This window comes from Thamnophis sirtalis, unplaced genomic scaffold, assembly GCF_051295495.1.
Source record: "Thamnophis sirtalis isolate CommonGarterSnake01/CBP01778 unplaced genomic scaffold, rThaSir2_p1.2 scaffold_11, whole genome shotgun sequence".
Classification (NCBI taxonomy): Eukaryota; Metazoa; Chordata; class Lepidosauria; order Squamata; family Natricidae; genus Thamnophis; species Thamnophis sirtalis.
The window spans coordinates 26,343,379-26,368,086 of NW_028261391.1; the positions used below are offsets into that span (position 1 = coordinate 26,343,379).

At 36.6% G+C, this 24,708-nt stretch overlaps 1 protein-coding gene and 1 long non-coding RNA gene across 4 annotated transcripts; one reads left to right on the forward strand and one right to left on the reverse strand.

Annotated features, from left to right (window-relative positions):
* The first annotated feature begins 18 nt into the window (after positions 1–18).
* LOC106553898 (uncharacterized) lies at positions 19–13,507 on the forward strand. Of its 3 annotated transcripts, XR_015698004.1 has the most exons (4): positions 19–199; positions 2,261–2,425; positions 8,083–8,276; positions 13,010–13,507. It is a non-coding gene; the product is annotated as an uncharacterized LOC106553898 (long non-coding RNA). The 3 variants fall into 3 exon arrangements; XR_015698005.1 differs by lacking the exon at positions 2,261–2,425 and having other exon boundaries at positions 19–372; XR_001313894.2 differs by lacking the exon at positions 2,261–2,425.
* On the reverse strand, positions 9,210–24,590 carry EIF2A (eukaryotic translation initiation factor 2A). The gene is made up of 14 exons (XM_014072482.2): positions 24,428–24,590; positions 20,273–20,342; positions 19,620–19,694; positions 17,324–17,442; positions 16,203–16,299; positions 15,356–15,438; positions 14,458–14,531; positions 14,202–14,346; positions 13,530–13,646; positions 11,801–12,372; positions 11,558–11,674; positions 11,180–11,308; positions 10,195–10,260; positions 9,210–9,487 (listed from the first exon to the last, which is right to left on the reverse strand). Exons 1-14 carry the CDS (start codon positions 24,453–24,455, stop codon positions 9,422–9,424), a joined length of 1,758 nt encoding a protein of 585 aa, XP_013927957.1. The 5' UTR covers positions 24,456–24,590; the 3' UTR covers positions 9,210–9,421.
* Between the last annotated feature and the right edge of the window lie 118 nt (positions 24,591–24,708).

A 24,708-nucleotide genomic window follows, 5' to 3' on the forward strand; every position in this document is an offset into this window, starting at 1 on the left:
AACCGCCGCCGTCCTGCCCTTCCCCTCCCCCCTTCCTGCTCAGGAGCGGGGAAATGAACGAGCGGGCCCTGGTATCGCTCAGGGAGGGTCGTAGGAGCTCCTCGCCGTCGCCTGAGTGCCGGTCCAAATACGCGGCGCAGGGTGAGCCTCTGCTGTAATGGCAACGGAAAGGAATGCCACCGTGCCTGCCTCAGATATGGTATTGTGACAGTCGTGTATAAATTCATACACAAGTATGTGGTGGAAGTTCATAGCTGCTTTGCGCGTTGGAGCAGGTCACTTTTACACGGGGGAGGGCGAGATGGAAGACTCACCGGCCGTGAGGGGCAGAGATGCTTGAACTGGCGAGAAGCGAACTGGCGAGGGCTTTAGGTGTGTTGGAAATGTGGGGTCATGTTGTGGATGTGTTCTCCTAAAGGAAGTGTTTGTCAACCTTGGCGACTTTTAAGTCCTGTGGACTTCAACTCCCAGAATCCCCCAGCCAGCCGGCCCGGTGGCGGGCTGGGGGATTCTGGGAGTTAAAGTCCACAGGACTTAAAGTCGCCAAGGTTGAGAAACACTGTAAGGTGATTGCTGTGGGAGAATTCGCAATGGTAAGCATAAGCTGCCCAAAAAATATCTGGGCGGAATAGGACTAGCAGGATGTTCTTTACAATCCCAGCTTGTGTGTGATAAAACTCCCCCCCTCTCCAAAAGTTGGGGGGATAATTTATTTTATTTTTTTGTTGTTGAAAATGTGGGATGCAGCGACTTATTGGAAATAAACTATACATAATAAACTTTGTTACCTGAAATTTTAGGCTTCGTTGTTAGCCTTTTAATAAAGGTAATATTAGCATCATCTTTTGAAATTCAGGAAACCATGTTTTCCTTATAGCCAAAACCATTTCTTTTATGGCCAATAACTTCAGCAGGAGGGGGAGCTTATTCTGAATGTCCTTGAACACCCCTTGAACACTCTTGCAAGTTTTAAGAAAATTACAAGTTCAACTGGAAAAAGGAGTTCTAATGTAACTCATAAATTTGCCACTTTTAGAATCAATGTTTTCCATTGTTCAATTCTACATTTAATCACATCTGATCAGTTGGTTTCCCACATATCATATATACTGAATGTATCATTTATTTGTGTACCCTATATTTATATCCTGTATAAATATTTGATCTCCCTTAACAAATGATTTTTGCTTTTCTTGAATTACTTTGTGATTCATATTTTTGGATGGTAAAAATGTCCCTTTGCAAAGGTAAAAATGTTTTTATCTCCCAAATTCAAGGATCAGGTCTTCAGCTCCACGCCAACTTGGGTACTTGAAGCAACAAAACTAGCACTTTAAAAAAAAAACTTGTCAGTTTCCAATTTTATTTTCTTTTATTTAAAATAATATTTTGGGCTGAGAAATTAAGAGCTGCCACATTTTAGTCACTGAAGTTTCCCTGGAAACAGAACTATACCTGCTCAGGTTGGCATGGCTAACATAATACTATTTCTGAAGTTAAGAGAATATTTATTCCATCTTCCAAAACTTGAAAGTTAAGGCTTGGTGAAATTTGACATTCTTTTGAAGAATTATGCAAAGAATCCCTGATTTGAAAGAAAATGGTTGTTTCTGTTTTTAAACTACCGAGAGTAGCAGTTTATGTTTATTTTATTAACATAGCACTGTATATGTAAAACATTTCTACAGCAAGACTGACAGTACATTGAGGCACCCTAAGAACAACATCCTTTTCTCAAAGAAGTGTCTCTTCCCACTGCTAAAATGATTCTTCTTCTTGTGCCATATCCGTCATCAGACGTTGGCAATCATGTTGGCGATCTTATTTTTATCAATAGCCGCACAAAATAGTGTTGTTGAGTTTTGTCCAAGCAAGTCCCTTAGATTTTGAAGCCATGATGTTCTTCTTCTGCCTGGACTTTGTTTGCTTTCAATCTTTCCTTGGAGGAAATGATTGAATTGAAATTATATGGTCATTAATGAAATTAAGACTGAATTGGTTGCTAAAATGCAATTAAGGTACTATTCAGACACTATTCAGATACTTCTGAAGTTAGACATCTGCCTGCCACATGGAGGACTAAAAATATATTTTTTTTCAAAATAGGAAGCTGAAGTTTTTATTAGAATCACAGGTACATTTTCTTTTAGATGAAATTCTGTTACAACTCTAATGCTGCAATCTGCTAGTTATCCTGATCTCTACACCCCTAAACAGTAGGCTGTGCTACAATGTACTAATAGATGTCTTTTTTCCTCAGAAAGATTCTAGATTTTTAAAAGCACATTTCTCTAGAAAATCCCAGCCATAAGAAAAAATATCCTTATTGTGATCTTCTGGATTCTTCATAAATAACGCAGTTGCATAATTAGTCTCCAAGGAATCCTGCTTCAAAAATAATGATCCTCCTGGGTGTCACTCTAAGGTACCAGTCTGTTATTAAACATAAAAATAAGAGTAACCAATGAGGACATCAAACTGTCAACACTGTATTTTTAAATCACAATTTTCCTTTCATAACATTTCTTACTGGAACTAGGAAGTTGTAGAAGCTGCAGCACCCAAAGAAATGAACCTCACATGCAGGAAAATTGAGATGTTTGTCTAAATTTATTCATTGAGCTCTGCAAATGGGGAAAATGAAAATAGAAGAGTTGTGTATCTAATAAATTCAAATAAGTAAATAAAGGTAGACTGCATTGACACAATATGGGCTAATCATTTTATAGTGGAGAATATTTATATGGATTATTTTTTCAGCCCATTCATTTCCTCTCTGTCATGCTCAAAAGACCATCAATGAGAGCTGATGTTTACAATATTTTTTCATCAGAATTAAGAAAAAACAGTATGGTAAGGCTTCCAATCATAGGTGTCCTTGACTTGCGATTGGTCACTTTGCAACCATTCATACTAATAATATTACAAGTCTCATGGAATTTGTAAGACATAAAATATAAAGTCTTAAAAAGTACAGAGAATTCTTATTCCTACAAGTTACTATGTTTGATCAAAAGTTTCCAGTGATCTTTATATCTCATTAGCCATAAGAATTTTACTATTTTCAGTATTGTCTTAAAACTGCTATGAAAAAATACTACAAATTTCAGTGCAATTCTAAATATATTTTTTCAGAAATAAATTTTCAGTATACTTTTTTGATAAATTAGAATATCTTCTATTGCTGGTTATAATTACCATTTTTTTTGGAGTATAAGCAGCTGATTGGCAGTTGGATCTGCCTCCCGGAATATTGCCAATCAGCTGTTCCAGGCTGTGGGGGTTTCCACAGACCATCGGCACCTCCGTGTGTCACATTTTTGGCCTCTGCACACTCCATTTTAGACCCGTTCCAGGCTTCAGGGATTGCCACAGCACGTTGCTGCCAATTGCTGTATCTGCGCTTCACATTTTCTGCCTCCGCATGTCACATTTTTGGCCTCTGCAAACCCTGTTTTCAACATCTGTGCATCATGTTTTTAGTGCATTCCAGCTGGGGATCGCTGCTACTGATTCCCGTCACCTAGAACTGGGCGAAAACGTGATGTGCAGAGGCCAAAAATGTGACGTATGGAGGCCGAAAACAGATGAAGGATGGAGCCAGTGGGTGGGCAGGGCTTCGACAACATTTGATGTGTAAAATGCACAGACATTTCCACCCACTTTTAGGGGGAGTGCGTCTTATACTCTGAAAAATGCATTATCTTTTTCTACTTATTTCTGCTTTGTGAATAGATGTTGTGGCCATATTGCTTTATGCTCTGTGCATGCTAAGCAAAGATATATGATAACTCTTTGGCTTTCAAAACTGTGAAAAAGATCAGCCAATGATAGCAATGCTGCAATGAAGGATATTTGTTATAGGTCTTGAGAGTGATATATTTGATTTTTGGGGATAATTTTCTATCAGGGCTAAATGCTGAGTGAGAATGGAAAACAAGAAGAGAGCAGCTTAAATTGAACAAATATTTCCACAGTTCTTATTCTATTCTTAACTTGGTAGAGTCTACAGTGTATACATAACCACAAACTGCCTCCTAAAACTGTCCAAACCACTAAGAGAACTACAGTTCTGGTTTTCCACTCATTTGAAAATCACTCTTGGGTAATTTCCAGTTTGAGCTATCAGTACATTTGGTCATAATCCATTTTTGTGAACTAAGGGGAATAAAAGCCAGGAGACATTGTTTCTCAGTTGCTGCTCTGGTGTGGCTTTGTGGCAAACCCTCTCCTTAGAAATACAGTATAACTTGCTTGATCACTTCTAATTTCTGGAAGCTGTGGAAGAAATTTCCAAAAGTGTTTAGTTGAATAATTTACAATCTCAAATAAATTAAATAAATCTTTAATTTATTTCATTTTGAATTATTTATATTTACTTTATATTGATTTCATTATTAATATTTTATTGGTTCTCTTATTATTTGTTTATTCTTCAGCACTATAATAATGTATCCTTTAATACTTGTATTTGATTATTTACCAGTTGTTTACTGGTAAATTATTATCAGTTATTTGTGAAGTTTCCAAAAGATAACCTAATTATTTTACGAGCCTCAAGACAAAGTTCAAAAGAAATCCATTCATTTATTAGGATCAACATTTTGGCATGTTCTTCTGCAGAGCCGAAACTGATCTCCGCTTAATGGCATCTGAACTTTACCCCTGTTTCCCCTCCCTTCTGTCTGTGTCATAAATCACATAAATCAACAAGGTGTTGCGGCAGGCTATGAACGTGTGCATTTCACACGCTAGCTGTAGAAATATGAGACCTGACTCTGGCCAAAGGTCTGCATGGCATTCTCTTTTTTATGTCAACTTGATAATAGTCATGGAAATGCTTTACAAATTGGCATCTTACCAATAAATGCTATGGTGCTATTGATAACTTTGCAAATTATTATAAATTCCAATGAAGCAAAACATCCCCGTCCCTAATTACCTTCCAATGAACTGGAAAACAATCAACGCTGTCAGTGCAGCCATAAAACACATAGCAGTTCAAGAAAAATTGATAAAGCTTAAGAAGATCACACGGCTTTGGAAAGCAAAAGAGCTATAAGATAAACCCATAAAAGTAACTCTCTAGAAAGAAACTTTTTGTAAAATACTGCCCTTGTTCTTTCAATAAATGAAAGTTTTTATAGTTCCACCCCATTACTTCACTGACCTTACTTAACATGTTATGCTATGAACCAATTCAATGTAAATCTATTTTTCTACATCTAAATATTTGTATTATCTAATGAGCATAATGTCAACCCTGAAGCTAACCTGACTGAAGCCATTTTGAAGCTTCAATGTTGCCACACTGAGCTGAGGGATAGGGAGTGGGGAGCAGAGGTAGCTGGGGTTTTGTAGCCAAAACAAAATACTTTCTCCTGGGAATCAAGGACATTCCCACAGGTGGCTAGAGAGAGGGAGAGAGGAGGAGTGATGTTACTAGGGAACTGGATGGCACCTTGATTGGACCATGTGACTGATGGTTTGGGAAAGGAGGAAAACTTTTAATTAGATGAAAACCGCAGGAACCTTCAGAGACGTTTTTCAACAGAACTGTACCAATATGATATATCCTATAAAACTATTATTTGAGGAATCTATCTGCCTCGGAATTCTATTTGCTATTGGTGTATTATTTGGAACGCTGACACATAAATATATGAGATTTATCGTTAGAAATTCAGATCTTCGTATATTGCCTCTGGTATAATTACAATACAATAGCAGAGTTGGAAGGGACCTTGGAGGTCTTCTAGTCCAACCCCCTGCTTAGGCAGGAAACCCTATACTGTTCCAGAAAATGGCTATCCAACATCTTCTTAAAGACTTCCAGTGTTGGGTCATTAACAACTTCTGGAGGCAAGCTGTTCCACTGATTAATTGTTCTAACTGTCAGGAAATTTCTCCTCAATTCTAAGTTGCTTCTCTCCTTGATTAGTTTCCACCCATTGCTTCTTGTTCTACCCTCAGGTGCCTTGGAGAATAGTTTGACTCCCTCTTCTTTGTGGCAACCCCTGAGATATTGGAACACTGCTATCATGTCTCCCCTAGTCCTTCTTTTCATTAAACTAGACATACCCCGTTCTTGCAACCGTTCTTCATATGTTTTAGTCTCCAGTCCCCTAATCATCTTTGTTGCTCTTCTCTGCATTCTTTCTAGAGTCTCCACATCTTTTCTACATCGTGGCAACCAAAACTAAATGCAGTATTCCAAGTGTGGCCTTACCAAGGCATTATAAAGTGGTATTGACACTTCACATGATCTTGAATATATCCCTCTGTTTATGTAGCCTAGAACTGTGTTGGCTTTTTTGGCAGCTGCTGCACACTGCTGACTCATATTTAAATGGTTGTCCACTAGGACTCCAAGATCCCTCTCACAGTTACTACTATTGAGAAAGGTACCACCTATACTGTACCTGTGCATTTTGTTTTTCTTGCCTAAATGTAGAACCTTACTCTTTTCACCATTGAATTTCATTTTATAAGATAGTGCCCAATGTTCACTTTTGTCAACATCCTTTGATGAAGATGTTGAAGAGTACTGGACCTAAAACAGAGCTTTGGAGTACTCCACTGCATACTTCCCTCCATGTAGATGCAGTTCCATTGAGGACTACACGTTGAGTGCGATTGGTCAACCAGTTACGAACCCATCTGGTGATGATGCTGTCCAACCCACATTCTTCTACTTCATCTAGTAGTAGGTTATGGTCTACCTTATCAAATGGCTTACTGAAGTCCAAGTAAACTATATCGACGGCATTCCTCTGGTCCAGTAATTTTGTCACTTTGTCAAAGAATGCAATAAGATTAGTCTGGCATGATCTGTTTTTGACAAATCCATGTTGGCTTTTGGCTATTACTTTGTTTACTTCTAAACAAATGTATGATGGTACACAATGAGGGGTGGTCTGATCTCTGCTTATAAATAAACTAGTGCAAAATACCAAGCTGATATACTTAGATTTATATCCTAAAGAGTACATCATCCATCATGATGTCATTATGCTAATGAAGTGTGAGATTTTATGTCATTAGAAATGACATAATTACACAAATAATGGACAGAAAAGAAAGTATCTGTGGAACAGTTTGCAATAATTCCAATTTGGTGGAAAACTCTTAACATTAAAGAATTGGTTCAAATACTGTTGCAAGACAGTCATGCCTATTTTCTATGGCACACTTGGTTGCACAAAGACAATGCGTGGGACTTTTGCTAGCTGCTTTTCCTGCCACTCAGGTTTAGGAAGTGCTTTCTCCTCCATTTCATAAAAGACATTCTTACAGTCTGAGTATTTCATTTCCTGTGCTGACAGGAAACAACTATGCTATACAATTATTGTGATGAATATTGTATAAACAAATGAAATCTGAACTAGACAGGATCAGATGTGCCAAGGATATTAGAATTTACTACACCAAACTATGTTTCAGCAGTCTTTGCAGAACATTACAAGATCAATCCTGTCAGTTGCAAATGGACTAGTCTCCATCTTTCTAGGGACAAAAGGCATGAGGTATTAATAGCAGTAGCACTTACATACTGCTTCACAGTGCTTTACAGCCCTCTTCAAGCAGTTTAGAGAGTCAGCATATTGCCCCCAACTATTTGTGTCCTTGTTTTACCGACTTTGGAAGGATGGAAGGTTAAGTCAACCTTGAGCCGCTCAGAATCAAACTCCTGGAGCGAGCAGTGAGTTAGCCCTGCAATTCTAACCACTGCACCATCACAGTCTTAACCCAAAAAACATACAAAGGATGGGTGGACCAGAATTCAGAACAGAACAGAATTCAACTGAATTTGTACTTCAGAAAAGGTGCATTAAGCAATTAAGGTGACATGATCTGATTTAAAAACCTGCTAAGGTAGCAAATATGAATAAAATTTTAGCTTATAGTAGTGTGAAAGCTAAACTATTAACAGCCCTTTGTAGGGATCTATAACATCAAGTGTCAAATGTGAGGGGCGCTGTTTAACAGTGATGAGAAAGTCTATCATTTGCAAGTGAAAAAGCTATTGCTTGACTTTTCCACTAGAGGGCATTTAAAGCATTTGTTTCTTTTTCCTGCCAGGTATCTGCCAACGTGACCTTATTTTGCAATAACTTTAGCATAATAGAATGCAAGGTCAGAAGAGATCTTAGAGATCACGTAAATGACCCCCATACCTAGTGCTACTACTACAATCACAGTGTCACTGAGAGACATCCAGCCCGTTAAATGACTCCAGCAAGAGTATATTATCTCACACAGTAGTGAGTTCTAAGGTGAGCTGCTGTTACTATTAGAATATTTTTCCCAATGCGAGACCAAAATGAATTTCCTTGCATTTAAACCCCATTGTTTCTTTACTAGTCTTCAGGAACAATTCTGAATAATTTTGCCCCATGCTCTACATAACAACCTTTCATGTATCTGAAGAGTACAATCATGCTTCTCTGAATCTTCTATTTTTCTAACTTCAGCTATTCTTCATAAACTTTCTTCCAGCCCTCTTATCATTTTAGTAACAATCCTCTAGATTTGCTCTAGCTTGTCCTGGGAGGATTTGTCAAATGCTTTATTCAAGTTAATGTTGTATTAAATTCCCTTTTTAAAAAATCAGGTTTGTTATGATTTATTCTTAATAGGTTCTTGGGCCAGATGTGTCACATGTTGGCCACACTCACGCCTGATTTAGTGAAGGGAGGGGGAAGTCGCAATATGTCACATGATGTCGCGAGTTTGATCCCTCCTAACATAGATATAAACTCTTATTTCTTCTGGCTTTATCATATTAAGTGATGGTAACCTATTAATGAAACATTTTGTTCCTGAATATCCAATCCGTTTTTATTTGTTGTGGAAAAAGGCTCTTACATTATAGGAAACTGATTTTATGTATGCATGTATGTATATATAATGTAAATATGTATACATCATACATACACACACATTTATGTAAGTATATATGTATATGTACATATGTATGTTTTAAAGCTGTTTTTAAGAACTTAAAGACCTAGAAAACAAAAATGTGTATGTGTGTAGTATTTAGTATAAACCATGAAATAGCTAGTGAAGCATCACAACCAAAGCACAGTATGTAAATCACATGGTTTGCTGATTGAACTGCAAACTTCTACATATATATGTACCAAGCCTTTGTTAAAAACAATATATATCAGGATTACATCTTAAACTTAGCATTTGCCAAAAACATAGGTACTCCAATATACTTTATTTTGGATTTCAGCAATACTGTTTTGGAATTGAGATAATTGATTTACTTCTAAATTATAATTATTTTACATTTCAGAAGGTAGGCAGGAAAAAAGTTAACCTATATGAAAAGTAATAAAATTGAGCATTTCTAATTATTTATTTTCAAATGAATCCATAGAAGAAATTTTTAATTTTAATTTTCTGTAGCTCAAACATCCAGTTCCAAGTCTTCCAATTCTTTTAGAAGGATAGCCTCTTTCTGAATTTTCTCCATCTACAATATAGACATAAGACAATCTTACTTAGTACACATAATGAAAAAATAGTATAAAATATAATCAACAATTATTTACAAATGTATCAGATTTAAGATTGCCTGTCTTCCAGATTCTTTCTATGTTCTTCAATCTATTCAGATATGACAAATCACGCCTCTATGCTGCTTCAAATAAAACAATAAAGCTTACGAGGTGGGTGAAATGAGGACCCGGACTATGGGGGCAAGTTGCTGACTCAATTTGTTAAAAAAAATTGTAAACCACTTAGAGAAGGCTGAAAGCCCTATGAAGTGGTATATAAGTCTAATAAATAAATAAATAAATATTTAACTTAATGTAAGACAATAAAACTTATGAAATTGTGTAAGGTTTAGAAAAAGAAACCAATAGTTTATTTGAAACTTATGTGAAACAGATTGCATAAATAAAAGTCCTTTGTTGATCAATACCCAATTTCATTTATAATTATCACTATCACAAGTCACTAGCACTGGCTGCTTGACTATCATGCTGGTGGCTAGAAATTATCTGCTTAAGAAACAAAAGAAAGTCTTTACTGTGAAACTAACTAGGGTCTTGTCAGTTAATAAGAAGCAGCTGCTAGTTGGCTAATAATTTACAAAGCAATATTAATATGCATTTTCAGAATTCAGGTGATGTACAAATTATAGACAACTCTATCTTAAGAATATGATAAGCATACCTGGTTTTTCTCTAACTGTTTACCTGCAGCAGCCTGATCTTTTAGCTGTTCAATAGCTTTGAGTTTCTGTAATTCAGAAAACATTGTTAAAAGCACGGCAAAAACAAGATTTAATTTGTTTTCTGTGGTACATGCACTTATGTGGAGGTTCTTATATATATATTGAGCTGAAAGAGAATAGTGCAGTGTCTTTACCAATGTCTTTATATTCCTTTTGTATACACTACACAAAAACAATATTTCAATTGGTTTAATATAAAGCAGATTCTTAAGTTCCTAGAAAATATCCAAACTTCTTACCTCTCTTCTTTGGTTGTACAGATACGCATAAGACTTACATATAACATTTAACTGTTTAATTTTGGTTTATTCCCAATGTTGCATCCTGCAGCACCTAAACTAATCAAATGCAGATTTTGGATAGCACATTTTTTGCAATTTGGGGACAACGTGGAATTTTCATAAAGCTTATACCAAGTTTGGCCCTTGTCACTGCCTCAATTCAAAGTATCCAGGCCCATGATGTAGTCCTACCCAAACCAATGACTTTATTACACCACAACTATACTCTTGGGGCTCTGAGAAGGTAAGACAGATAAAAATGATGACAATAATAGCAAAAGTACATTTCCTATTTCCCAATCAAAAAAAGAGCTGCATCTCCTAGCTTAATATGCTTTATGAACTAAATTGCTGCGGTTTTGTAAACCAGCAAATCTACAGGGATAGAGAGGATTCAGAAAATTCAAGATGGCAGCCATAATGACAATTCTAGTGGCCACTTTTGATGGAAGTTGGAAGTTTTGGATGCTGTACACGTTTTCAGGGGCCATGTGGTCCTAGGACCTCATGTTATATACCTTGGACATATAGCTTCAGCTGTCACAATAAGAAAAAGTAAAACAAGGATCACTAATACTGCTGTTCAACAAAAGGAAATGGGGAAATGATCTATCAATAGCTTTTGTTAGGAAAAACCTCTTACCTTTTTAAGATTTTTTATCTTTTTCTCCAATTCAGGATCTCCTGATATTTCAGAGGATATTGTATTGCTTGATTCATTTTGTATTGGAGGAGCTGGAGTGATTTCTTGGTTCCCTTTAGCTCTTGCCTCCTTTAATGAAATGTATCATTAGTTAAGATGACTTTTAAATGAAACCATTCTAGACAATAATTTTATTGATTAAGATGTTTTGAGTTCTCCAGAATTTTTAACTTTGGCTTATGTGATAGTGAGAGTGGACACTTTGAGGTTAATACAAAATTCTATGCAGAATACTACTAAACAATGATTTACAAAATACTATGGGTTCAAAATGCAATGACTCATGCTTAAGAAAAAATAAATAAAATCAGCTGATACCTGTTTAGCCACCTTCTTGGCTTCATGCTTCTTTTGATTTTTCAGTGCTGTTTTAGATAATGGCTTATCACCACTTTTTGACTGTGTTCTCATGTTCTGGGGTGGCTCATCCTCATGCTATGAGGAGGGAAATCACAAAAATAATTGATGTATAAATAACCAGCTATAATTAACTGGTGCAGAGGCATAGAAGACATAGCAGGTATCTTTCTACACTCTTCCGTGAAGATAATGGTTACTTACCAATTTAGAACTAGTTACAGGTTTATTTCTGAGAGCTGGAGGTCTATACGCTGGGGCAGCCTTTGGTTCCTCATTTAACACTTTGCTTGGAACAGCATGATATGTTATTGGCTTTGCTGGAAATACTCCGTCCAAAAAGGGCTGCCAAGTAACTTGCCAAAGTTCTGCATTTGGCTGAACTTCGTATCTGTATAAGACAGAGCCAGTATAATGCCAGATCTTGAATCCATTCCCAACTCTCAGCCTTGGAGAACATGTAGCTGTTACTATATGCTCTCCATCAGGGCACCATGCAAAATATGTAGAATCAGAGGCTTGTGGTTTGGAAATAAGTTTGTAGTTTTTAATATCCCATACATCGAGTTGTCCACTAAGATTTCCAAATCCAGCTAATACTAAGATCTGTCCTTGAGGACTGTAGTACACAGCATTGTGGGGACCAGTCCCGAAGTCAAACACAGGATCACATTTTAGATTGAAGACAGTAGATTTAGCAGGCATGAAACCATACACAACGCAGAACTCTGTGGCATTGGGATTCCAGGCTGCATCATAAATTGGACCATTTTTTGCTGTACAGGAAAAAAAAACAGCTGAAATTGTAAAACAATATCTAAGTTGATGAGAGACAAGTAAAATAAAAAACTTAAACGTAATACAAATTACAATTGTTCAATGAATTCATAAGTGCTACTAAATTTTGCTAATAAATGTTAGTTAAAAGCCAAATAGGAAGGAGGAATATAGTCTGTATCTCCTGTAGAACCAAAAATTAAATATAGAAAGGCAAGCCAAGCTAGTTTTCTCATTTGCAAATTGAAAATGGTTTTCGGGTCAACTTGAATTGTTTAAAGAAGTGCTAAGCCCCTGATCTATGACTTTAAATAAACTCAAAATTAAATTATACATCTTTGTATCTGTAAATTGTTGAGAATCTAGAGACCACAATATGTTTATTTAACATTATATTTAAAATTGTGTTGGCCTGCTTGACATTTTCTTTGCAACTAAGTAGCTACAGCTCCCATTTTCTGTTCAGAATCAATTAACTGTGAACAACCTGGCCAGCAACTGGAGAAACATCTGCCAATTCATCAGCCAAAATATTACCCAGGTCCCTTGCCCACACTATCAGTCATAAAAGATTGCTGAACAAGGGTTACTGTAACCATTTTTAATAGTTACATACATTATTTACTTTTATTATAGATTGGAAAAAGCCTCAATAGACTTAATAATAAGGAACAGTTGCAGAATTCAGATCACATACAATTTTGCAGTTTGTAAGTAATTGGATCTTTTCCTTCCATGTGGATATTTTCTTTTAAATTTGGTTATTACATAATCATGATGAAACTATAATTCAAGGTCTAAAATCTATACAGTTTCATTAAATGCAATCATATAAAATAAAAGTAATTAAGCAGTTTTAAAAGAGAGAAATCCTTAAAATTCGTTGGCAGCCCCACAGTCTCTTTCTAGTGTAAGTCTGGAAAGAGACTTCTCATATAGAATTGGTCTCTCTGTTCCATAAACATCTTTTTTATATAATGGAAACTTTCACTTTAAATCTTAAATATTTTACTCCATTTTAGTCAGTAAATACTGGTTGATCATAATATCTAAATATGGCTCTTTAAAGGTGATCTTCAAATTCTCATGGGATTCTCTTTCCATCATGTGTTTAAATGCTTTAAAACATAATATAAATATTACTAGAGCCACTTACGTAGTTGTACGACAGCCGTTTCTCCATTGGTTGCTATGTAATGTAGAGTTTGTTCTCCATAATAAGATGCTCCTGTTTTATCAACTTCTGTACTAGCTATCACAAGCATTGCAGTGGCTATTCAGATGAAGAAGAAAAGTTTATTTTTAAAAAGAAACTACACAGTAATCTATTTTTTTAAAATAATAAACATATGCACTCTTGCAGTCTGAAGAGCAGTATGATTTTTAAAAACTAGCTGTGGATAAAGGAGACCATTTTAATCCCAACATCTTTCTGTTTCTTCTAAATCATAATTTGCAGCTGATGCCCTCTGACTGTTGGGCTATAATTTCCAGGGAATGCAATGGCTGAAAATTATGAAAATAGTTACTTAACAAAACCAAAATGGACCAAGTTAGAAAAAGGTGCTTTGGTTTCTCCTCCAGATCCTTATTCCTAAAACAGAGTTTGCACAATGGGAACATTTCTCAGTGTATTCTGAAGAGCTAACTTTCAAATAAGTGTACAGGGGTTTACTGTATGTTAGAATTATACAAAATGGAATTGCCATAGCGTAATACCAAGTATAAATGTCCTTTGGGCATTTTGATTATTCAAGCCTATATCTGACGACATATAGAAAAAGAAAAATAGACTCAAATAAAGACAATGTTTTTTCTAAAAAAATACCTTTGCTATTCCACAGCATTTTCACCCTATCAGCTTTAAAGAAGCTTTTGTTTGCCAATGCCGATTGTGGGCCTTCAAAGTTAGGATATTGGTAAAGCCTTACAAAAGATGGGGCTCCTTTGGTTCCAGGAACATAAACAGCAACCTGCATTAACAAGAAGTGAAATATTTGTTAAAATAAACATTAAAAATAGGTATGTTCTAAAATCTGGATGAAATCAAAATTGTGCTGGGGAAAGAATTCAAAAGAAAGCACCTTTGTTGGCTGATCTCCTGGCGACAACACAAAATCATTGATTTTCTGCAGATGAAGTTTATTTGCAATTGTACCTGCAAAGATCACCATCCTCAAGTTAACAAAATAAACAAAAACGTTTGTGAATTGTTAGGTAGCATTGCCTATGGGTTTCAGCAAGTAATAAGTAAATAAACAATTGTAAAATATATTGTACACATGGCATATTTGCTACTTTAAAAGATTTTACATGAATTGTATATCTTTAAAAGTATGAGAAAATAACTGACTATAAATTTTATCTCAAGCAGATTGAATTTAATGTAAATCTTGTAATATAAAATATTTTAAAGCTTAAAATGGCTGCATTTTAGGTAAAATACGACCATATAGCAAAAGGTTTAGAGGTAAATAAAAAGATATAAGTAAAATTTCATATTACATATAGCCCTCACCTTACAATAGTTCATTTTGTGACCGTCCTAAGTTACAACAGCACTGAAAAAAGTGACATGATCATTATTCACACTTATGACTGCTAAAGCATCCTCTGGTCACATGATCAAAATTCAGATGCTTGGCAAGTAACCAGTGATAATTATGATTGCAGTCTCCCAAGATCGTGATAATCTTTTGCAAGCAAAGTTAATATGGAAGCCTTATCAACTGCCGTAATTCATTTAACAACTATGGCAGGAAATGTAGTAAAATGGCAAAACTCACTTAACTGCCTCAGGAACAGAAATTTTGGGCTCAATTGTGTTTGTAAGTCGAGGACTACCTATACTTAATGGAACTTCAAAACTATTAAAGACTAAAGGTGGGAACTGCAATAAAGCAAGCAGCTGAAAACATAAGAAAATCATGAAAAGATTAAACATGGATTGCTTATCTAGAGAACAAGAAAGAACTTGCATACTGAAGTCGTTGTTTTCAAAGAAATGAAGTTCATTGTTAACACTCCTGGCACACAGGCTTTCATCATCTGACCAGCAAGGACACCTAATGATTAGAGAGTGGGGTGGAGTGAAATAAATATTAAAACCAACACCTGGTAGTTGTGGCCTTCAGAAAAAGTATTTTAACACTATTTTTAAAAAGCAGATTTTAAAATATTAACATTAAAAGTTATATATTTAAGTTGTAAATGTGAAAAGCAAATTCATAGATTCTAATCATTACTTATTATATTTTCAAATGTCCCCAAGAATATGTTCTTCTCTGAAAACAAGTTACATTTTTTAAGAAATTAAAAATCAATGCCTGAAAAAACAGAGGACATGCATGGAGAACACAGCTTATGGAACCTTTCCTTTTTGACCACAGGACCCATCTTTATCTTTTCTGTACAATGAAGTGATTTGTTATATCATTTGCATCTCTGTTGCTGTATTTGTTTAGACACATGCATTTGGAAGCACAGGACAGGACGTATGCATTATCATCTGATCAGGTGGGATAGGTATTCAGAATGAAGCTGGTAGAAACTTTTTGAGTAGCTGCCCATAAGCATGCGGTGGGACAATATTTTTAGAATTTTTGTCTCTCCAACCCATAGACCATTTTCCAATTCATTTTTTCTTTTGCTGGCTTCTCTTGCAGACCAAACATGGTCTTATTGTGTTCAGTTTTGTAGAGTTAATGTGTTGAGAGCTAGAAAGATAGAGATCAAAGGAACTTTCTGCACAGTTGAAAAACGTATTAGACATTCTAGTGTTTTCAAATACCATGTTCTAAATAATAAAGTACATTGAAATACTACTTACCAGTTCTGTGACTTTTTCTGGATAAATGACTTCAAGCATTTTCCATTTTTCACACTGAAAAGTTGAAGGTTAGGTTCCCCTGCACCATCTTTTGAAGCTACAACATACCAAATGTATACATTATACCACATCTCCAAAATTATCGCTGTTCCTCTGCAATACACCACCGATCCAGGTGATGTTTTGTTGCAAACCTTTGATAGAAAAGGAGCTTTTCTCCCATAGTCCCTTTTTGTCAAGTACAAAGTAATATTTTTATCATCAAAAATTGCTAACAGTGATAGCTTTCTTCCTCTCAAATCAAAATTAGCCATTCGTGCCACTGTAAGATGAAATTCACTAAACTACTGGATAAGACAATTCTCAGTTGTCAACCTTTTTGCTGACAGAAAGATATTTATGTATTTGAATATTTGGAATGTTGACACTCATACTGTTTTTTTCTGCAATATCATTTTAACTGCCAACGGTAGTGGAGTAATGGAGAAAATATGTGGCATGACAAATCATAAAACAATTTCCTTTTTCTGTCGTAGCGAAACCATTTTGTAAAACAGTGCAGCATTAAAAAGTTAATCACACTCTTCACACCCCTTTGGAAAAAAGAAATAATATCACATATGGTTAGGCCCCGGGGGCCTGGATTGTTTATTAAGCATAGAAGTGAAGTGTAGAGATACATGGAAATGTGTCTTCAAATATTTTAATTTATTTATTATATTTATTTATTACATTTCTATGCTGCCCATCTTCCCTACATGGTGACTGTGGGCTGCACAGAAATTTAATACCTGAAGAATATCGCACAGAAGAAAATCAGTACATCTCTACTGTCCCAGAGTTCACAATATGAAATAATATATTTAAGTTAAGGAAATCAATGTTGGGGATTGATTAAACGTTTCTGGGCAATACAATGAGAGTTCAGAAAAAGGAAACATAAGCTCAAGTCATACACATTTTTTGCTGTTTTTGATTGAATCCTCTTTTCCTCAGAGGTTGTATATTTTGAATGTTCCAGTTCAGAACAAAAAAATAATCTACTTGATCATTATATTATTCAAAATTATCATGGTTGCTGTCATGTTTGCAGTAGCTGGAGAAAAACCTAGAATACTCACTTGTATAAAGCTGCCATGTCACCAGGATATTGCTCTTTGGAGAGAATTCAAGGCAAACTGCCTTTGGCAGATCAAAAGAATGCAGCAGGTTGTGGTTGGCGACATTTACAATGTTTACTCTGGAACCAAAAGAGGTCAGCTCAGTCAAACTTGATTACTCTGGTTAATTAATAGCTATTTAGCTGTTCCTTCCAAATTAACTCAATTCCCAATCACAGAAAACAGATTCATTCTTCCAGTTACTATGTTGCTTGATATTTCATCAATGCACTAATTCAGAAAGCCTCAAAATATAATTAAATTAAACTAAATTAGAATATATAGAACTCCAGAGTTTCCAAAACTTGTACACACACATTTCACTAAAATGTCCTTGAGAATCAAGGTAGGTAGACATCATTTTCCCTCTGATACACCACATTTCCCCTTTTCCCCTTGGCCAAAGAAACCAAATACAGTACCTATAGTAATAGGAACCTTGGGTACAATTCTAAAATATCTGGAACATCACTTGAAATCCATCAGTCATTTGCAAAAGGCATTTTTTCTTGGAACAACTTACATCCTACAACAATACCTTTAACACCTCAAACAAAATCTGTCTACCCCAGATTCTTGAAAAGGGCTCGACAGATAAAAATGCCAAATCCAATCTAAACATCTGGCTGACCAACTATAAATTATGAAATTTATATGCCACCCAAATTCCCAGTGATTCTTGGTGACCTACAATTATTAAAAACATTTTTTTAAATGCAAAACCTATAAAAAAACATATGATAACAACCCGGAGGGGAACAAAAAGGAAGAGAGAGACATCAGTTATCTTTAACAAAGGCCTTGGCAAATAGCCAGGTCTTTAGGGTTTCTTGTAGGGTGGGAATCATCTGAATTTCATACTTCATTCCAGAAGATAGGATCCTGTTGCAGAGAAGGTGTCGGGGGTTCAGAGAGATGACATTGTTTAATAGATGAAACCCAGAGTGCACCAACCTTGCTAATTAGAACTAGCAGACAACTACGATGAGAGAGACAGTCTCAAGCATTTAATATAATCAGTGGAAACTACAAAAACCAAGTCTTTATACTCATTACATCATTGTGTGATATATTAAAACTTAAAAGAAATTTGCAAAGTTTCTCTCAGTTAACCTTACTGCTGGAATACTTTATGAAAATTTATTTCTTTATTCATTAGTTTATTCATTTAATTTGTATGGCCACTCATCTGAAATTCATGAATCTGAGCTAACAGCAGTTAAAAATACCATGAAAATGTAAGTTTAAAAAACAAATGTAATCAGTAACTGAGGTGAAAACAATACAAATCAACATAGCCATTGCATAGATTCTGCCATAAATAGATGGAGCATCCTCTGCTGTTAGACCTAATGGGATAGGGAGTCATAATCGGGGAGAGAATAGGGTACTACCTATATAAAATTAAGCAAAGATATACCCTACTTATCCAGAATATCATAATATAAAAATAATTTGTACTCACATCCCATCAAAGCAGATGGTCCTCAACTTACAACCAGCCCCTTAAAACCAGGCTCTCGTGATTTGCATGGGGCCCTGTTGGGGATGTTCCATAACTGGAAGTGGTTAGTGGATTAAAAGTAAGCTCCATCTCTACCATATTTTATATTGGTTCCTTCCTTTGCTAATTTTGGTTAATGTTAAGGTTTGCCATATTTATGATTAAAATATTTTAAATTGTTTTAAATTTTATCATTTAGGTGACCCATAATTACTTAATAGTGAGATAGGTAGCATATAAATTTAATAAATAAATAAATATACCAGTATAGCCAAGTCCATTATACCTTTTCCCATTCCTAATATATCAATTAATAAATGGAAATATCTGAAGCTTGTCATTTTTTTTATAAAATAAAATCTTAGAATTCACATTAAATAAAGAAATAGAATGATCGCTAGTACATAATTTAGGATGTTTGCCTAGTTTTAAAATCAATCTTATATATACCTCATAAAAGGAAGAGGCAATTGGTTACAAATCTCACAGAAAAATGTAACCTTACATGTTGTGTTCTTTTGAAAAAGATTCAATCATGATTCTTGTCCAAGACAAATTCCTTAGAAGCCAAATGAAACAAAGTATATTTTACTGATTGCAAAAGTCATAGTAACCTGCTTTATAATAGTGAAGTATGCAAAATATTTTCCTACTGGAGGCAGTATCGGGCTAAAACTAGTGAGCTTATTTAAGCAATGTTTTTAATATATATTATTAGAAATATAAACACCCCAAACACAGAAAAAGACTAACTTTTCTCCATTGCCCCATGCAAAAAGGGATCCATCTCTGTTGAAAGTAAAGAGTTTTGCATTTTTCCCAAAATCCCTGAAAGCAAAAACAAAAACAAATTAGAATTCAAATAACTCTTAAAAAGAAAAAAGAAAATTATTTTGATGAAATATGAAGCATCAATTTTTAAAAAATGCTTCCATTTTTATTTTGATATAAAAGAAATAAACATTACTATAAAACTAAAACAGAAGTGAAATAAGCCAGATGAGATATATTTCTCACCAAAAACAGAACTAAATGCAGATTTAACTATGCATTCCAGTAACACAATGGTATGTCCATAGTATGCTTGTTTCATTTCTGTCTCAGATATGTGAATAAATATGTGGAATTGCTTCATTTTCCACTTAATAACAAAAAATGTCCTGCCCTATCCACATTAGCAGCTAAAGATGTAAATTAATAGTCCAAAACATTATTATTATTACAAAAACCTGAGTAATATTTGAAGTGGCAACTAGAAATGTACATTCATATTTACAAAATTTAAGCTCTACTGAACACATGTGGAGACATTCCAACCTCCACATATGTATCTGACTATCTGTTATTGTTATTTTTCAGAAATGGGCATCCTAAAGCACATTTAATAAAGCCAAAAATTTAAATACCTTTGAAATGTTGTATGCTCTGTAAAATGAGGTGACCCATGCAACATATAGAGTCCTTCAGATCCTCGTACTGGCAAAATAATGAAATAAGTCATATGTTTATTTTGCTCCAAATTAATACATTAATCCTTAGTTTCATACAATAGAGAAAATTTTAAGTTAATTGAACATATTTCAGTTGAATAATAAAATATGAATTTTTATTTCGTACAATAACCATGCCAATCAGTGAACAAGCAAACCCGAAGCCTCATATTTATTTACTTAGAATTAGAATTAGAATAAGTTTATTTATAGGCCGCCCTTTTCCCTGAGGGGACTCAGGGCGGCTAACAACTTATATGGAAGGGGATACATACAATGACATATAACATAACATGTAATTAAAAAATAAGCAACATTCATTCAGCATTCGGGTGGGGGCGAATTATAATCTTTACCCCCAGGCCTGACGGGATAGCCAGATCTTGAGGGCTGCGTGGAAGGTCTGGAGGGTGATGAGGGTACGAATCTCCACGGGGAGATCGTTCCAAAGGGTCGGAGCTGCTACTGAAAAGGCTCTCCTCCGCGTAGTGGCCAGCCGGCACTGGCTGGCGGATGGCACTCAGAGGAGGCCTAATCTATGAGATCTAATGGGTCTCGAGGAGGTAATTGGCAGGAGGCGGTCTCTCAAGTACCCAGATCCACTACCATGAAGGGCTTTGTGGGTGGTAAGAAGCACCTTGAAGCGCACACGGAGATCAACAGGTAGCCAGCGCAGCTCGCGGAGGATAGGTATTATGTGGGCGAACCGAGGTGCACCCACAATCACTCGCGCGGCCGCATTCTGGACTAGCTGAAGCCGCCGGATGCTCTTCAAGGGCAGCCCCATGTAGAGCACGTTGCAGTATTCCAGCCTAGAGGTCACGAGGGCGCGAGTGACTGTTGTGAGAGCCTCCCGGTTCAGGTAGGGTCGCAACTGGCGCACCAGGCGAACCTGGGCAAATGCCCCCCTGGTCACAGCCGACAGGTGGTAATCAAAGGTCAGCTGTGGGTCCAGAAGGACTCCCAAGTTGCGAACCCTGTCTGAGGGGTGTAAAATTTGGCCCCCCAGCCTGAGCGATGGAACACTAGCCAAATTATTGGGAGGGAAACACAACAGCCACTCGGTCTTTTCCGGGTTGAGTACAAGTTTGTTAGCCCTCATCCAGTCCCTAACGGCCTCGAGACCCTGGTTCATCACGTCCACCGCTTCATTGAGTTGGCACGGGGCGGACAGATACAGCTGCGTATCGTCCGCATATTGATGGTATCTTATCCCATGCCTCCGAATGATCTCGCCCAGCGGTTTCATGTAGATGTTAAATAGTACGGGGGACAGGACCGACCCCTACGGCACCCCATATGTTAGGGGCCTCGTGGTCGATCTCTTGTTTATCAAATATATATTGTGCTCATCTTGCAGTTTGAAGCAACTGTAAACAACTTACAACATAATAAATCAAATGGATATAAAAACAATCAAAAGTATAAAAACAGATTAAAATTACAAAAACCATGGGTTTAGAGTAGAAAGGTAGTGGTGGTTTCTGTTACTATGCTAGTCACTTCCATTCAACAACTGCTCCTTCAGGGTCTCATGCCAACTGACATAGCCAGCATTTCCTGAAGGGCAGAAATGGGGAGACAGACCCCACCTCCTGCAGCAATGTTCCAGAGGGCTCTGGCAAAAAAAGGCTCTTGTGGACCTCACTGGCCACAACTCCTTGGCTGATATGGTCTGCAATAGGCTCTTCTGCCAGCATAGGTGGAGCAGGCCAATCCCATTGCAGCTTCTGAAATATCCTAGAACTAAGCCACATAGCACTTTAAAGCTAATGACCAACACCTTGAATTGGACCCAGAACAGATCAGCCGCCAGTGCAGCTCACATATCAGTGGTGTTACCTGTACTGCACTACGGGCCTCCGAAACTGTAAATGCTGCTGCATACTCTGTAACTGCCTAGAGTTGCTTCGAAATGAGATAGTGGTAAATAAATTGAATAAGTAAAATAAAAAAAATAATTCTCGGCCAATTGTAGCTTCTGAATATGCTTCAAGGGTAGAATGTAGAATATGTTGCAAGAACCAAACAGGAGATAATCAGGGCATGAGAAACTGAGCACAGAGACTCACAATACAGAAAAGGATTCAGTTGGTGCACAATCTGAAGTTGTGGAAAAGCTGTCCTAGGCACGACTGCCATTAACCTCAAGTTGGGGAGTCAGCATGCCTCAAAATACTAGTTTTAAGAACAACAGTGGGAAAAGAGTTTGTCACTATTTGCTGCTTATAAGCACCCACAAAGCACCCATGAATCAATCAAATTATGCAGCTGTCCCTCTCACAGAATATTCCAATAATCCAATGCTTAATGTGGCAGTACACTTTAGCATGATATAAAGTAGAGGAGAAACACATTCACTATTTCCACTAAGCACTTTTATTTTAAGTACTTTTATACTGGCTTAAATAAAAAAAACAACAGTGACTTAGAACAAAATTACCTTAAACCAATATTGAAATCTGTACAAACGCATTAATATTACGCATCTCATGAAGTGGCACTTACTCTCTAATGTCCCATTGTTAGTTATTTCATTGACATATTAACTCCAGTAAAATGGAAGGTAGTCATTTAAAATTAAGTCTTGGAGCATGCCTCTGGCATCAGCTTTGCAGAAATATTTTAAAAGATTACTTACGATGCTATGCAATTGTGGTGCAAACTAATATAAAATATCAAAGAACACTTAAAATGAAAAGTACAATAATCCAACCTAAAAGTAGTTTAGGTTGGATTCGAACACATCTTCACATGAATTTAATACACTGCTTTACTTGAGTTCAGAATTACATAACTGTTCAAGATATAGCTCTGCTTCAGGATTCTGGTCTGAATTATTTATGTCAGAGAAAAGCACGGGTTCATGCATGATGACTCCACTCCCTCTCTTTGAGCTCTAGGAGTTTTGTGGTGCTCAACTGCTTTCATTGGCAATCTAGGACATTTTCTAAACTGGAGAGAATATAGCATGACACAAAAAGCAGCCTCAGGAATGCATGAATTAGAGATCCTTGGTGCACACTGAGCTTGGTTGTTTTCTTGCAGACATTTCATTACCCAAACCAGGTAACAACATCAAACTACTAGCATTGACGATGTTACCTAGTTTGGGTAATGGACATCTGCAAGAAAACAACCAAGTTCAGTGTGCACCAAGGATCCCTCATGTCAATCCTGAGCCTCAAATATTATCCTTTATCGGCATGCATGAATATATCAGATGAAAGGGTTAGGGCAGTATCTGCCCCAGCATAACCCTAAGCAGGATTTTAGTACCACAGTAGATATCAAGCATTTCATCATTAGTTGAGTATGCTGCAAGAGAGTTCAGAGGTTATCTGATCATCTGTCACGTACTAGTAAATTAGGACCAGGTAGGGCAATGAGGCCTCTATAAGGAGGAAATCTGCCAAACCGAAAAAGAGCCTTAGGAATTCATTAGCAAACAAAATCATTCTGGGGAGTTACCACTCAAAAAATTAGAGGGAGGAAATTATATAGGTGATAATAGATAGAGGAAGTTGGAAAAGATGGGGAAAGTGTCTTGGGTATTAGCATATTCCAAACCTGTCTTCTCTCCAAGTCTTGAACAAGTGAAAAGACATTTAGCCTCTTTAAATTCTGAATGAGCATAAATGTGCTGAGTGATCATAAATGAACATTTTGGGTATATTCAATGCATTTAGTAATGTTTGTAAGCTTAAAAGTATAGTTCTTCAAAACGTAACTTTTTCCCTCATGGTTGAATCCAGACTCTGTGACAAAATGTGTAATGGAATGTCTGCAGGTAAACCCTTGTATATGCATGCAACCAAATGCTCTTCCCCGACAACTTTTTCCCTTTAGAAGCCTACGTTCGCCATGCACATAATACCAAATGTTCTGCACAGAAACAGATCACTGGAGAGGTACAACTCCCACCCCAGAAAGTGAAGGCTTATACAAAATCCCGCTAAAAATTGCCGCCAGTATGTAACGTTCTCTGGCCTGTACCAGACATCACAACAAGTCTTATAATGGGAACCATTTTGACAGAGAATGAGCCTGGTTGATTTATTCTGAACCCACCTGCCAAGAGCGGCGTGGGAGGCGCCATCTTTATCCGGATGCGGCACTTGTCCTTCCGGGTGGCCCCCAACGGGTCACAGCAGAAAACTGTACACGTCTGCTCTGCCCTCCATCGCCAGCTCAATAGCGGAGTTTTTTCCGGGTGACGTGTTGCAAGCTGAAGGGGAGGATAGGGGAGTGCCTTTGATCACCTGGCCACGAGAAAGCCCCGCCACAGGCTCCTTCAGCGAGCTCAGCGCCCATTGGACAATGACGACAAGAGGAGGGCGCTCCGTCAACTA

What these genes read in the sequence shown, in the direction of transcription:
- EIF2A (XM_014072482.2), bottom strand. Translation starts at nt 24,455, where the DNA reads ATGGCGCCTCCCACGCCGCTCTTGGCAG. An exon ending in GAGCATACAACATTTCAAAG is followed by an intron (nt 19,695 to 20,272) that starts GTATTTAAATTT and finishes TTTTGCTTTCAG; the next exon opens with GGATTTTGGGAAAAATGCAA. An exon ending in GACATGGCAGCTTTATACAA is followed by an intron (nt 16,300 to 17,323) that starts GTGAGTATTCTA and finishes GGTATGTTGTAG; the next exon opens with CTTCAAAAGATGGTGCAGGG.